General features: G+C 35.4%; 2 protein-coding genes and 1 pseudogene across 3 annotated transcripts; 1 reads left to right on the forward strand and 2 right to left on the reverse strand.

Annotated features, from left to right (window-relative positions):
• Nucleotides 1-896: 896 nt before the first annotated feature.
• On the reverse strand, nucleotides 897-4352 carry LOC132189717 (thymidylate kinase). 2 transcript variants are annotated; one of them, XM_059604494.2, is made up of 7 exons: nucleotides 4188-4352; nucleotides 3965-4030; nucleotides 3264-3620; nucleotides 2926-3037; nucleotides 2778-2837; nucleotides 1933-2037; nucleotides 897-1291 (listed from the first exon to the last, which is right to left on the reverse strand). In XM_059604494.2, exons 2-7 carry the CDS (start codon nucleotides 3997-3999, stop codon nucleotides 1175-1177), a joined length of 786 nt encoding a protein of 261 aa, XP_059460477.2. In that variant the 5' UTR covers nucleotides 4000-4030; nucleotides 4188-4352; the 3' UTR covers nucleotides 897-1174. The 2 variants fall into 2 exon arrangements, with proteins under 2 accessions (XP_059460477.2, XP_088366633.1); XM_088510507.1 differs by having other exon boundaries at nucleotides 3969-4030; nucleotides 4188-4218.
• Nucleotides 4353-5434: 1082 nt separating this feature from the next.
• On the forward strand, nucleotides 5435-9055 carry LOC132189255 (uncharacterized). Its single transcript, XM_059603908.2, has 5 exons — nucleotides 5435-5579; nucleotides 6540-6739; nucleotides 6885-6986; nucleotides 8441-8492; nucleotides 8590-9055. The coding sequence occupies exons 1-5, from the start codon at nucleotides 5489-5491 to the stop codon at nucleotides 8700-8702; spliced, it is 558 nt and encodes a 185-aa protein (XP_059459891.2). The 5' UTR covers nucleotides 5435-5488; the 3' UTR covers nucleotides 8703-9055.
• A 1040-nt stretch (nucleotides 9056-10095) lies between these two features.
• LOC132189457 (uncharacterized) lies at nucleotides 10096-11954 on the reverse strand (annotated as a pseudogene).
• Nucleotides 11955-13683: the final 1729 nt, after the last annotated feature.

Here is a 13683-nt window from a genome sequence, read left to right on the forward strand (position 1 = left end):
TTTTGTTTCAAAATGAACATTCGACTTGCAAAATAGCAAGGTTAAACGAACTCTAAGCCTCTAAGTAAGGGACATCGAGACGGAAATTCATTGCAATAAGTTGTCCATACGAGAAATTGTTCGGACTTCATCTGCTCAAGCAACTTGAATAATATAATAGGATAGCACTATTACTTATAATCTAAATTCTTGCTATGATTTGTTTGAATTAAATGCAATTCGACCAACCCGCCTCGAGTAAGTAGGCCCAATATTCTGAGCAGCTTAGAATAAGTAAACTTCACAACTTTTCTCTATAGGACTGTTCAAATTAAGTGCAATTTGAACAATTAATTGGAGAAAATCCTTATTTCTAAGTAAGACTGTTTATTATGCAAGAACTAAGATTAGAAATCATAGCTTTCTAGAGATTTGTGAAATTTCTATCGTGTTTTTGACAAAATTCCCATGACAAAATTTTAATGAACTATAGTAATTTAATCGCACCTAACGGATATAAGATTTGAGGATTTTATGCTAGACCTTATGCCAAAGCAATTCAAAGGAACAAAATAATGAATCTTAAATCATCTATAAATTTTTATCAATGGAAAGAAAGTTGTAGTTTCGTGTTTTGTTCAAGCCATTTGAATTAAAGAACTGATTTCCAAATTAAAAGTAGAGGATTAATCTCGGCCGTTGATATGCGTACCAAGCACGATTACTTATAATTCAAGGTATTAGTGTTTTAAATTTTTAATCAGTAATCTACTCCTTACTCATTAGATAAAGGCATTTCTTGATACATTCTCCAATAAAAAAATGTACATATAATTTAAGAAAAGGTGAAGTAGTCAAGATCATGGTTACTAACACAACGGGTTATATAACAAGGAAAATCAGAGGAAAAATAGCAATCAAATGAAGAAAGAGTGTCATTTCTGAAAATGAAAGGTAAAAATCTGGCATTTCCCAAACCTCAAGAGAGTTGGTGTAATTGATCCTAACTATTTAGATACATAGACCTCAGTTTGTTAGAAGATGAGGCCTGAAACTGATTAAAAACACAACCAAATTTAAAACCATACCACGATGTTCAGAACTACTAAAACAAATCTGCAGAGATACATATGCAGAATCCCTTGTGTAAAGGGAAAAAATCACAAAAAAAGGAAAGAACAAAAAAGAGGAAGAATTAACTAGACCAGAGGTAGGAAAGGGGTTTGCCTTTCTGACATGTCATGACACAATCCAATACACTCTCTTGCAGATGTTTCTCGATATCTTCTATGGGTTGGCAGGCATCAATTATCTGCAGTCAAATGGGAATATACATGTTTATCTCAGCCCATAGCTGCTCCCCCCCTTTTTTTCCGTCAGTAAAAATATAAATTAAAGATGAAGAAAACTCCAAGAGTAAAATTGATGGGAATCAATGAACAACATAACTTAGATGGAGTAAGTGCTAAACCCAATATTCTAGCATTCTTTAATATATAGATTAAAGAAATGAAAAAAAGATAATGCAAAGTGAAAATCAATCAACAAAACTCTAGCTTAGCTGTGTTACCATCATGGAGTAAAAGTGAGTTTGTTTTGGGCAACAAGTTTAAGAAAAGCAGAAATGTAATATAGAGCTATTCTGCAAAACTAAACAGCTATTCCTGAAGAGTAATGTTATTTAGTAGACGATTGCCATACAACTAGATGTGATAGTATAAATTAGCCCTTAGATAAGCACTAGTAAAAAAGAAAGACTAATTTTCATTGTCACATCATCTCAATTGTATGACAGTCGTATAATAGTCTACTAAATAGCATTACTCAATGATGAATGGTTTTGTTCTAGGTCGTTGCAGGCGAGGGGCCTCCCACCAAAGAGCATCATAACCATGAACCAGAATATGCAGCTTCTCTATTTACAAAATATCACTGGATGAAACATAAAATTACCTTCCAGGAGGCATCATGGAGAGATTGATAGCAATGTGCAACTTTCCTTTGGAACTCGAGCTGCTCATATCTCTCAGCACCATATCCTCCTCTCTCGGCAGCTTTCTGAAGATTTTGGAAAGACTTCTCAGTCCTAGAAGTATGCAAGTCTTTGTACATGAATGTGTGTGCACACACTATAGAAGGGTATGAATTTATGGATGTAAGTATATAAAAGGGGCACATAAGTGCGTCTCTGTGTGTATCAGGTTCATCTTCCAATAGTATTATACCTTAATGCAATGTCTATTACTTCATTAACAGAAGTACTATGCTATCTCTACAATTGCTAAGGCACATCAAGCACTATTTTAATATAAACCAACCATTCAGTACAGTCATTTCCTACAACATCATACAAATGCAAAACCAGTCTTTAACACAGTGGCCCAATGGATAGTCATCCAATTTCACAGAATCATAGAAGTCAGTTGATTTGGGTTCATAAATTCCTTGCATATAAGGGCACATAATCCATGTATTTTGGGACACATGCCCCTTTTCTTCAGAGGGGTGAGGTGGTATTGACAGTCCATAATCTGTCTGCATTTATGAAGCACATTATTGCAAAAAGGGGCATGTGTCCCAAAATACAGATTAGACAAAAAAGAACACGTTGAAATCCTTTGAAGAAGTTAACCAGCTCTCAGGCAGGGACAATTTCATGCCTCAAACAACGTTTGAAGAAATCAAGCTACCTATAAAACTCAAAGAAAAACATGATGATAATATGGCTGAAGTCGTTGATGTTTACTTTCTTTAATTATAAGTTTATAACAATCAACATAATGGCAACTACAACTTACCTCTGGCTGTATGTCAAGGTAAACTACCAGATCTGGAGCCAGCAACCCAATCTCTGGAGCCTGCAAAAAAACAAAAAGAAAAGACCTCATTCTTAAAAAGAAGATGAACATATGCTCCACTCAGGAACGGTCAGAACCATGTCTTCACCTTACACCATTCAATGTCAAGTCCTTTGGCAGACGAGAAAGCCACCCCAGAATAAGAATAACGGTCGACAATGAGGATGGTTCCTGTCTTCAGTTTAGTTTCCATCAATGATCTGTGTATGCATTACGGGTAAGTCCAACAACTGTAAAAGTCGTGCTTATGCACAATCACTAAATTTTTTGTCCCAATAATTAATGTTTCAAAGATTTTTTTTTTCTCTTATACGAAGAAATAGAACAAGCAAGGAACTACTATTAGAAAAAACAAGGAATTTCAGCTTATATACAAAATCTGTCAAACCAGAACACAGCATGCTGCATACAAATAACATAACGAACCTCTTCTCCCAACGATTAGCGCTAAAAAGAAGATGGATAGTGTGATCATCCAATTGTGAATTGTTGGAAAGGTATGAAGATATCATTTGCCCAACATTCGTACTTCTGTCAGGAAACCTCCATAATTCAGCCGAATGCCCCAGTCCCTCCAAGTATGTGAGTAGTCTACTAGACTGTGAGGTCTTCCCACTACGATCCAAGCCTTCTAGAACAATCAAGGCACCTCTTGACTCACTGTTGCCGCCATTTAGGATAGAATTGTGGGTATTTGCCATTCGTATCTGCCTAATTGGACACTTGAGAGGAAAGTTCAATCGAGATTTCAATAACCTTCCCAATGCTAATGCTCCAAAATTCCTTGAGAAAAAAAACAATCTTTCCATTAAAGAGGCTTTAGATAATAGAAAAATAGCAGTACAATACTTCAGGAATCAAATTTTAAGTTTTTCATTTTGGGTATTTGAGAAAACAAAAACCTCCACTCAACCAAGCCTGATACACCTATTGGCCAAGAGGGTTTCTTGATTGTGCAAAAAAGTTAAAACACCCGAAAACCCACGATTTGAAGTTGCATTTTCCTCTTTTATCCACTACATCTCAGCAACCAAACTGAGATTTAGCATGTCCAACTATATCCAACAAAATTAACTCAAATCAAGTAACAAAAAAGAAAATTAAAGTTACAGGTAAATGATTCTTACTTACAAAGCCCTGGAGAGTGTGAGATAGCAGACATGAATTATGTCATGTCCCTCCAAGCCTAGATACTGCAATCAAGAAACAAATGAATCAAACAACTTCAGATCCAACACAGTGAAAAATACTACGAATAAAATAACCTCTTAAAGAGACAGAAGAGGCATTCAGATGGTTGTGTCAATCAGCCAAACTTATCCACATGAGAGAGAGAGAGAGAGAGATTACCACACAGATTCCTTTGATTTTTCTTTTTCCTCTATTTTTCTGTTTTCCTGGTCTTTGGGTTTAGGGTAAGCACAAGTGTTTCAGACCCTTTTTCTTTCTCAAAAAGGGCGCGGCAAAGTTGCGCCCGTACCCGTCAGTCCTTCCATGTCGGGTACCCAAGAGTTTGTCCAGACCCGTACCCTAACTTTAATGGGTAAACCATGGATTATCCATTTTAACCATGAAGAGACCAGTTCAAATTATCCATTGACGCCACCTTCCTATTATTAAATTTTAAAAGAAGTTTAAAAAAAGTGTTAGGGGGAAAAATAAATGAATTCAAATTTTTTTTAAAACTGAGATTGTGGATGACAGATAAAGGAGAGAAAATTGCTTTTTTATTTTTATTTTTTATATATATATTTTTTTAATTTTAATTTTAATTTCAGACAAAAGATAGCAATTTAATTTAAACTTAAAAACTCTCAATTTAACCCTTTTTTTTTTTTCAAAGAAATCTTCAATATAGATAGCGGATAAAAAACATAGAGCATTTGCTCTAACAAAACAGTATCATAAATTTAATTAGAGATATTTTCCATCCAAATCTCATCTATGACATGCCAAACTGTAGCTTTAGCCAATTCATATGCAGTTGCATGCCCTTCTCCTTAATATAGGCAATTTGCCACTCAATCATAGAAGATAGGATGTGCCTAATGTTAGCTACTAGTTGACCATAGCAAACTTGAAAAAATTTGCAATGTCATTTATACCATTAGGTTTTGGAGTTAAATTTAGGTAAAATTAACGTGAGAGAGTGCATATACAATTTAAATGTCTAAATAAATTTTTTGCTGACCCACTACCAACTCAGACAAATGGGGTATATAAAAAAACCGCAATTCACTTGAAAAACTAAAAAAAAATTGGAAATAAATGAATTGCTATTATTGTTAGAAATCATACTTTTATCTCATTACGCAAGCATAATGGTTATAGATAACTTTTATAGTTGTTAGAACAAAAAGAATTCGAACATTGGCCGGCATGATCACTTATACATTGTGAGATAATTGTATGATAAAAATATGATTTTTTTTTTTTCATTGCTTATATATTTAATTTAAGTAAAAATATTATGTTTTGTGGTAAATTTTTTTTATTTGAATAGTAATAAAAAGTGATTAATTTGATATAAAAAAAAAATTGAGAAGTTGACTTTAAAAAAGAAAGAAATTGGAACATTTACCAAACGGAGCCAATATACATCAGCATAGTGTCTATAGGGGAGAGAGTGAGAAAGTGACAGAGACGGAGAGATGGACGGTCCTCCGGCGAACGATTGCTGTTCGGTGTGCCATGGCAACTTCAACACTCCTTGTCAAGCCAATTGCTCCCACTGGTTCTGCGGTGCCTTTCTTCTTCTTCTTCTTCTTTGTTTGATTACTGGGACAATCTCAGAAAATCAAGTTTCTTTTTTTCCCAATAGAAAACTGGAATGCCTACCACAAAAAGACTCATTGGAAACTTAATCAGCAAGATTTCTCTGTTATTCTGTCTTTCTCCATTTTATCCGCAGCCAAACACGACGCTTATACCATAAACGGGCCTTTAACATTGAATTCGAGTGTCATTTTACTAAATTTCTTGAGATTTGTATAGATAAAAGTGGATATATGTATATTCTTGGCTAAGATGAAGTCTTTTGAGATGGGTAGGTCATGTATGATGAAGTTTAGCGACTACGCCGTTAAAACTTGATCATTTCTTTGAAATTGAGATGATTGACAGTGAGAAAGTACTGAATATCTTAAGCCAAATTACAGTTGAATTGCTTTACGATATGAATCCAATGCAAAATTATCTTGCTATTGATGATTTCTATCTTTGTTTGGGTATCAGGTTCAGATTTTATATTTGCTTACTGAATGAAGTTGGGTATAACATGTCTGAAAAAATTGTTTTTATCTATTTATGTTTTATTTTCACTCTAATTGCACTGATATTTATGTGTTATTTTCATTCTAATTGCACTGATGTGAAATTATATCAATGTAAGGATAGATCTTAAAGAAAATGGTTCCCGACACACTGTAAGAATTTACTAACCTAGAAATATATATATTTTTGATAAGTAAATACAACTTACACACCTGAATAGAATTGAACCCGTGATTTTACTCTCAACCCGTGAAAACCTAGGACTGTCAGTCTAAAATATTTTAAGATAAATTTACTTGAAATATGTAATAAGATAAATACTTCTGCTTGAAGAACTATGCAAGATTGAGAGGGTGCTTGGATAATGATGTCTTTTGCAAAAAACATTAGGGTAATCAGGTAGTTAATTTGCTGTCTCTTTGTGTTCAGGCAATTGTATTATGCTTGTTTGGGATCATGGGTCAGCAATTCAGCCATGTAGATGCCCCCTATGTCGTCGTCAAATTTCCTTGTTGGTTCCTGGAGAGGCTTCATTAAGACGTCGTCATGACCCTGAGGTTGCCGAGATTCTAGGAAAGGTGGAAACATACAATCGCCTTTTTAGTGGGCATACCAATGGTCTCATTCAGGTATATAGAATCATGTCCACAAAATCTTTTAAATAGGCTAGCATCATTTCTAACATATTATTCTCATATACAATTGCATTCATATCTTGGGACCCTGCAGTGGGTCTCTGTGAATTGACATATGAAAGATGTTTTCTTTCAACAGAGAATGCAGGACCTTCCATTTTATCTCCGAAGGTTGTTACGAGAACTGATGGATCCTCGACGATCTCTTCCTCTTGTTATTAGAGCCCGTGTCTATATAGCAGTTAAGTGAACAACATAGACATACAAACAAGTGTGGCAGCATCTTTCAATTCTTTTAGATCCATACTTATGTCATCACTCATCATCATCAGCTGCAGCAGCGGCAGCGATAGCATTATTATCTGTTAATTTGGCACACAAGCTGCATAGTTTGTTACTATTACCTTAGGTGGCATTTTTTATTACATTGCATTAATCTGGATCTTTGAAGTCCTGGATATCATTTAACATTGTCATCTAGAACTTATGCAACTTGCTCTGCGATACATTTTATCAAAGCTGATATGAAAAATTCATTGATTTTAGTACCATGTCCTTGTTGAATAATGTGATGTAGCTTAAGAATGACCCAAAACTTGAGTTAATAGGGAATGCTTTACGGGTTGTGGTTTTGAGGGATTGAGCAACGGCAATGCTGTTGGGGTTATGCCTTAAGGTATATATATGCCTTGGCCACGATTTTGCACATGTAGATGTCAACAGGCTGCTATCTGAGTGATACACTTGTCCTTATCCTTTGTTGATGTCGGGATTGTGATTGTGACACTTCTCATGACCCAATTATTATCTATCCCCTCCTTGATATTCGAACGTCTCATCACTCGAAGACACCAAATCCAGCATCTTTACCCTCTTCAAGTATAACCTTTTTCGAACTCAACTATGGAATCTCGTCAAAGATCCCTTAGTAATTGTCATTAATCTGAAACTCACCTTTGACTGCCCTACTTTTCCTTCCTGTTATTCCTTAACGGCTTCCATTTGTGTGGTTGATTGCACCTCTCGTCCGCATACCCCCCCGATTAACTTTAAGCTCAATCTTCCTCAGCTTAACCCTCCAAAACACACTTTTTTTTTCTAAGGTTTGTTGGGTTGTGCAGAATTCTGTGATAAATTTTCTGTTCTCTTGGGGTTGGGATTTCAATCCTCGTTTTGGTTTCCTAGTCTCCCTCGTAGACTTCATTGCTATGCCCTTTTGACATTCTCAGAGCTTGGCCACAAAACTAAGGTTTATTCGAGAATATTAAAGAAGATTCAGAAAGCATGGGGGGGGGGGGGGGGGGGGGGGGGGGGTGTTGGTTAGAAACAAAAAGAGTTATGATTCTTATATATCTTGGCAGGCCATGCTAAAAGTGTTAATAACGGTATATTCTATTGTTGTATTGCCGAATAATCTTTTAGGGCTTCATTTGCAGCTGCATGTGCTATAGTGTAGCTGCATCCTGGCGAGTACGTAAAAATGTAGTTTTTTGTTGTTATAAGCTGTATCCACATTCCCAGTGTATGTTCTAATTTAGGGAGTTCTACTCTTTCAATCATTAGGTTGATAATATTAACGTTATTGTGTTTTTTATTGACTAATCATCTCAAATTTTCAGTTTGATTTTATTAATAGCCAGAGCTTTAAATCTTAGTCTGTATTTCAAGGATTCTTACTCTGTTTCTTATGTACAGATGATACTAAGTGCTGTCTACATTGTCAGCCCGGTTGACATTATTCCAGAAGGTATGTTGCTGCTTGTACATCTTATTTGTTGAATTCTTGTGGTGGACATGTTTTTATAACTAAATTAAGGTGATATAATCTATCAATTGTACAACAGGAATATTGGGAATAGTTGGGCTCTTGGATGATCTCCTTATACTGCTTATCTTCTTCCTGCACGTTGCTGCCATTTATCGGTCGGTACTCTATGCCCGTCACGGAGGTTCATGAGCTGTCCTGCCAACATGACAGAAGAAAGAGCAAGGGTAAACGTAAAGGAAAAGGTTAAACATTCTCCGCAGTGAGCGGGATTGTTGGTTTTTCTTTTTTCTCTTTTCCTTTTTTGCTTGCCTTCACTAAACCTAGACAGGTTTCCTTTCTTTTTGGCCCTTTCTAGCTTTTCTCTGGTTGATACCGTTGCAATGCAATGGCAAAGCTTGCTTCATCCCTCACACTATTTGTAATCAAACGTGGATGTTTCTTTGTGCACGGACAAAAAATCATTCTTTTATGTGAGTTTGTAATAATGTTGTGTTCATTTTGCTTTATATTATGCAGCAAAGGGAAAAGACGTTACTACAGTACCTCCGAGCACTTCAACAGTATGCTAACATTTCTATAGTAAAATTAGGGCTAACAATTTTTGACACAACTAGCATTACTTTAAATTTAATTAAGCACAAAACTTATCCAAATAAATGTTACTCTCATATAGGACCAGCAATAACGTGTCATGAACAATCCAGTTTCTAGGTGTTGACTGTGCGCGATGGTATGACCAGGATATATCTATATATATATATATATATATATATATATATATATATATATATATATAGCAGTAAAACTATTTAGTAGACTTCTATATGACTGTCATGCAATTGACATGACATCGTAGTAAAACTTACCTCCTCATTTTTTATTTTTAGTAAGTATTGATCTAATGCTTGATTTTTATTTCCACAATTGGATAGCAATCTATTAAATAACATTAATCATTAGCTAAAATTCTTTATATTTCTTAAGTTAAATCATTGTAATGTATGTCAAATCTTAAGGGGAATGAGTCATGACTCAGCCTGGAGATTTATTAGATTTATTGTACTATTTGTTGATGAAATAAAATTCAAAGGGATGTCATAAATACTCATGTGGCAGTTCATTCTTATGGCTAGTTCTGGAACTTTATATTGAGGCAGTTATCTTTTGAAAGAGAAGATGGTCCTGGAAGGATTTTCGAGCACATTATTGAGGTCCTTTTAGAGATTATTCACTTGGTGTTACTTATTTCTTGCTGCAATTAGAATCCCACGTTGACATAGAGACTGGTTTTAAATTGTCATTGACATATGAAAACTATTTTGAAGCAACATTGACAATCAAGAGAACCCTCTTCTTAAACATGCTAAGTGAAAAACATCATTCCCATTAATATCATACATCAACAAACTCCATATATATACATAAGCACAATACACGATAAGTATTGACAAGCTCTTAAATAATTAAAGATATAACCAAACCTCTAAGGTAAGGAAAGAGATAAAGTTCCATAATAGCTAGTAAACTCTGAAATCTCCATACCATGAGTGAGTTTAAGGCTGTTGCTGCATTTTCCCAATTGTCACTTTGAAGTGGCTTTGTTAGTTATTTCTCTGACACACAAACTAGAAAAGTGGACATTAAATTTGCATTGAGTGCATTCCACAGCCGGCCATCGAAAGTCTTACCACAAGAATCACATGGAGGGGAAGACTCGGTCTTTGAGACAAAAGTGAGAGGGTGTTGATGATCATCTTTGATTGCGAAAGTACTTCTTAACTTAATTTATAGATATATTCCTAAAACGCATCGAGGATGAGCAGGGAAGTCGCATTCTGCACAATAATAAAACCATTGATTTGGATCTCTCTTTTCTTCGCAAATTAAACAATAGTATTCTTTACAACGTTCTTCAGCAATGTAGGTGAGCTTGAGGAGATGATCGTCATATCTGTGCCTAGCTATGAGCGGAAGAGTTGCACATTCAAGACCCAAGGCAAAATCGCAACTAGTGCATACAAACATGCCAGCTGGTTTCCTGGGATAAGTGGCATTACAAACGTGACATCTTTTATCAAAATTAACAGCAAGGAAGAGGGAGTGTTGATGACCTTCATGTTTCAAGGTTTCTGAGATTGAACAACATTGAAGGTCAAGGTCGAAACTACACACGTCACATCTATAGGCGAAGCCATGGCGGTTATTTCTACAAGCATCACACCCAAACAATCCATTACGGTAAGGTACCTGTGAGACAAGGGTGAGTTGGTGTTGGTGAAGTATGTGTTGCTTCTTTCTTGGTAGCTGGGCACATCTATTGTGGAGAAAGAAGTTACATTGCGTACAACTGTAAAACGGGGTGGCGATGAATTCCATACAACCATCACAAAGCTGATCATTTGTGAGCTCTTTGTTGCCAAGAATTAAATCATGTTGATGGCTAAAATGTTGTATTTGCGTCGCTCCTTCAACCTCCAAAACATCAGTCACTAAATCATTGGATACTCTAGGTAGGAACATGATATTTTCACTTTCTCCATCTTCAAATGCACAGCCCAAGTGAGCCACGTAATCGCATTCCTGACAATAATAGGCAGCATACTCTGTCTTCACCTTTTGATAACAGAATCTACAGAATATGTTATTGTCCAAGCACTCTTTGACTTGACCAAGAGAATAGGTGAGCGCAAGGGAATGATGATGTTTTGAAATCCAGATAATGCGTGGAAATTGAGCACATTTGCTATGAATCAAGAGTTGACAGATGGTACATTGGGAGGCTAACTCCTTGGCTTCCTCACCACAAGAGTTACAAGTGAATTTGTTCTTCTGAAAGAAGGGGATGAATGCATGTTGGCAGTCGTCACTATTATTAATTTGCGGGCAGGTGGAGGCACACGTGATATCAAGATTGAAATCGCACTCACTGCAATGGTAGAAGGGGTATCGATTGCAGTCTTTTCCGCAAACATTACAATATTTTTTATCTCGCTTCACAAGAATAAGGGTGTGGTTTGGGTGGAAGGGGTGTTGTTGTATCTGGGGAGACAGGTCAACGCATGATTTATGGAGGAGTAAATTGCAATTGGAAGTGGAGCATTTGTATCCGGGACCCAGAACTGGCTTCTCGCACCCCAAGCAAAGAACGTCCTCCTTGCCATCACTTTTCACATCTTCAGTGAAGATCAAGCGATCATGGTCTAAGCCGAAGTGAAAAAGAAGGGCTTTGTAATTGGTGGGTGCATTGAGGCATGAAAAATGACACACGTGGTTCCAGCTTCTACGAAAAACGGGACCTGCTGATATCGGTTTCTGGCACACCACACAATCAACTTTCTCATAATTTGTCACCTCTCTTACAGCCACGAGTGCATTGAAATAGCTCTGAAGTAGAAAATCATCGAAGGCCCTATCCATCTTGATCTTCATCTGTGACGTCATAGTTAGTTAGGATCCGATCCGATCATCCGAGACTTAGACGCCGACAGAAATTAAGGAGATGGATGGAAGTGGTTAGGAATGGGAATTGTGTTGTGGAGTACTGGAGGGTGGAGGGAAAATATTGGTGAAGACCGACGAGCAAAGAAATGAATTGTGTTTTTTGTTAATTATGAATGAAGTGGTATATATATATTGTGTGTATTGATTTATATATTATGATATATTGTTGCAATATTAATTGCCCCCCCAATTCCATTCCTCTCTCCCAAGCAACTTCTGATCGAGGTCATAAATTAAAGCAAAAGATTTTTCATGGCCCACTCACTCAAGTCCACTATTTTGTGGAAACTAAATTCTAGCTTTTCAATTGAACAAATTAAGAAGAAGCAAAATAAAAGAAATAACTTGTACGTGTACGTGTATGGAGTAACTAACAAATTCTAACTTTTATGTGCGTCTAAACATTATCTTCTAAGGAGGAGAAATGATATTCTAATTTTGATTGCTTCTTTCTTTTCACAATTCTTATTTTTACTTTTAATTAAGTTCTTGTTTTTTTTTTTTTTTTTTTTTTAAAAAAAAAAATTCTGTTTTATTTTCATTTGATATATATTTTTTAGTACGCTGCTATAAGACTGTCATTCTATGTCGCGGTAAAAATCAGACATTGTAAATTCTTTTTTATGGGTTTCTTGAATTGAATTTGACATCACATCTACAATTACTAGATCTTATTCTAGAACTACAGACACTTTTTGTATAATTTATTAAAATTTACAAGTTTTTGGAGGAAAAATCTGTGATATAGACGTGTAATTAGCGTTTTTTTTTTTTTTCTTAGAGTTTTGTTCGCTTGATCTCCCTTTGATATGTATTGCTCTTGATCCGTCACAAGGATTATTAAACGTTGGGAAAAGGTTAGAAAAACAAAAAGGAAAAAAAAAAATTTCAAAGACCAAGAGCATATGAATGGTCTGGATGACCAACGCTTCATTCAAAGGTTATGCTTAGTCTATGCATTCGTATTAATTAGTGAATGAAAGAAAAAATTGGGTTTAGGTGGATCAAAATTAGGGAGAAAATATTTATACGGAGTGAATATGATTCGTTGGGACGATACAACCGTTGAAAAATTGGTGTTAGCCTATAGTTCTGATAACATGAAAGAAAACATAATCAAATGGAAAAATAAAGACAATAGCATAAATAAAAGAAAATAGAGACAACAAATTTTAAGTAATTTGGTCTATGACCTATTTTCATAAGATAATACCTAAAGGACTACATCTTTGCTTTTATTCAATTGATGAATTTACAATATAGAGGGTCCCAATTTATAGGAAATTTGAGAGAATTCAAAACGTTATGCAAGATCAAATCAAATTATATTTAAATATATTAAAATCTGTTTTGATTCGACTACAATTAATTACAATCAATGATGAAATCAAATCCGGCAATATATTTTCCACCTCTATTATGTGTATCTCTGCATCAGAAAATATCATTCTTAAAAATAATATCTAAAGTCCATTTCTATTAGAGGATCCCACTCTTACACGCCCACATAAATGACAAGTTAAGATTATTGGAATTTGTGATATAAAATGCGAAAATCTATGGGTGCCACAAAGTATGTCTGGTTGATGGCAGGTGTTCGGTGGTGTTGCGGAGGGAAATTGGACAAGATTTCTACTTATCTTTTAACTGTCTCGTTTCTCTTGAGCAA

This window comes from Corylus avellana, chromosome 9 (genome assembly GCF_965113065.1).
Source record: "Corylus avellana chromosome 9, dhCorAvel1.hap1.2, whole genome shotgun sequence".
Classification (NCBI taxonomy): Eukaryota; Viridiplantae; Streptophyta; class Magnoliopsida; order Fagales; family Betulaceae; genus Corylus; species Corylus avellana.

Bases quoted from the DNA above. Each gene is read 5' to 3' on its own strand.
- LOC132189717 (XM_059604494.2), bottom strand. From the start codon at position 3,999: ATGTCTGCTATCTCACACTCTCCAGGGCTTTGTAA. The intron at 3,621-3,964 runs GTAAGAATCATT...TTTTTTCTCAAG, and splicing joins CACTCTCCAGGGCTTTGTAA to GAATTTTGGAGCATTAGCAT. The intron at 3,038-3,263 runs GTTCGTTATGTT...ATGCATACACAG, and splicing joins GCTAATCGTTGGGAGAAGAG to ATCATTGATGGAAACTAAAC.
- LOC132189255 (XM_059603908.2), top strand. From the start codon at position 5,489: ATGGACGGTCCTCCGGCGAACGATTGCTGTTCGGTGTGCCATGGCAAC. The intron at 6,740-6,884 runs GTATATAGAATC...TTCTTTCAACAG, and splicing joins ATACCAATGGTCTCATTCAG to AGAATGCAGGACCTTCCATT. The intron at 8,493-8,589 runs GTATGTTGCTGC...ATTGTACAACAG, and splicing joins GGTTGACATTATTCCAGAAG to GAATATTGGGAATAGTTGGG.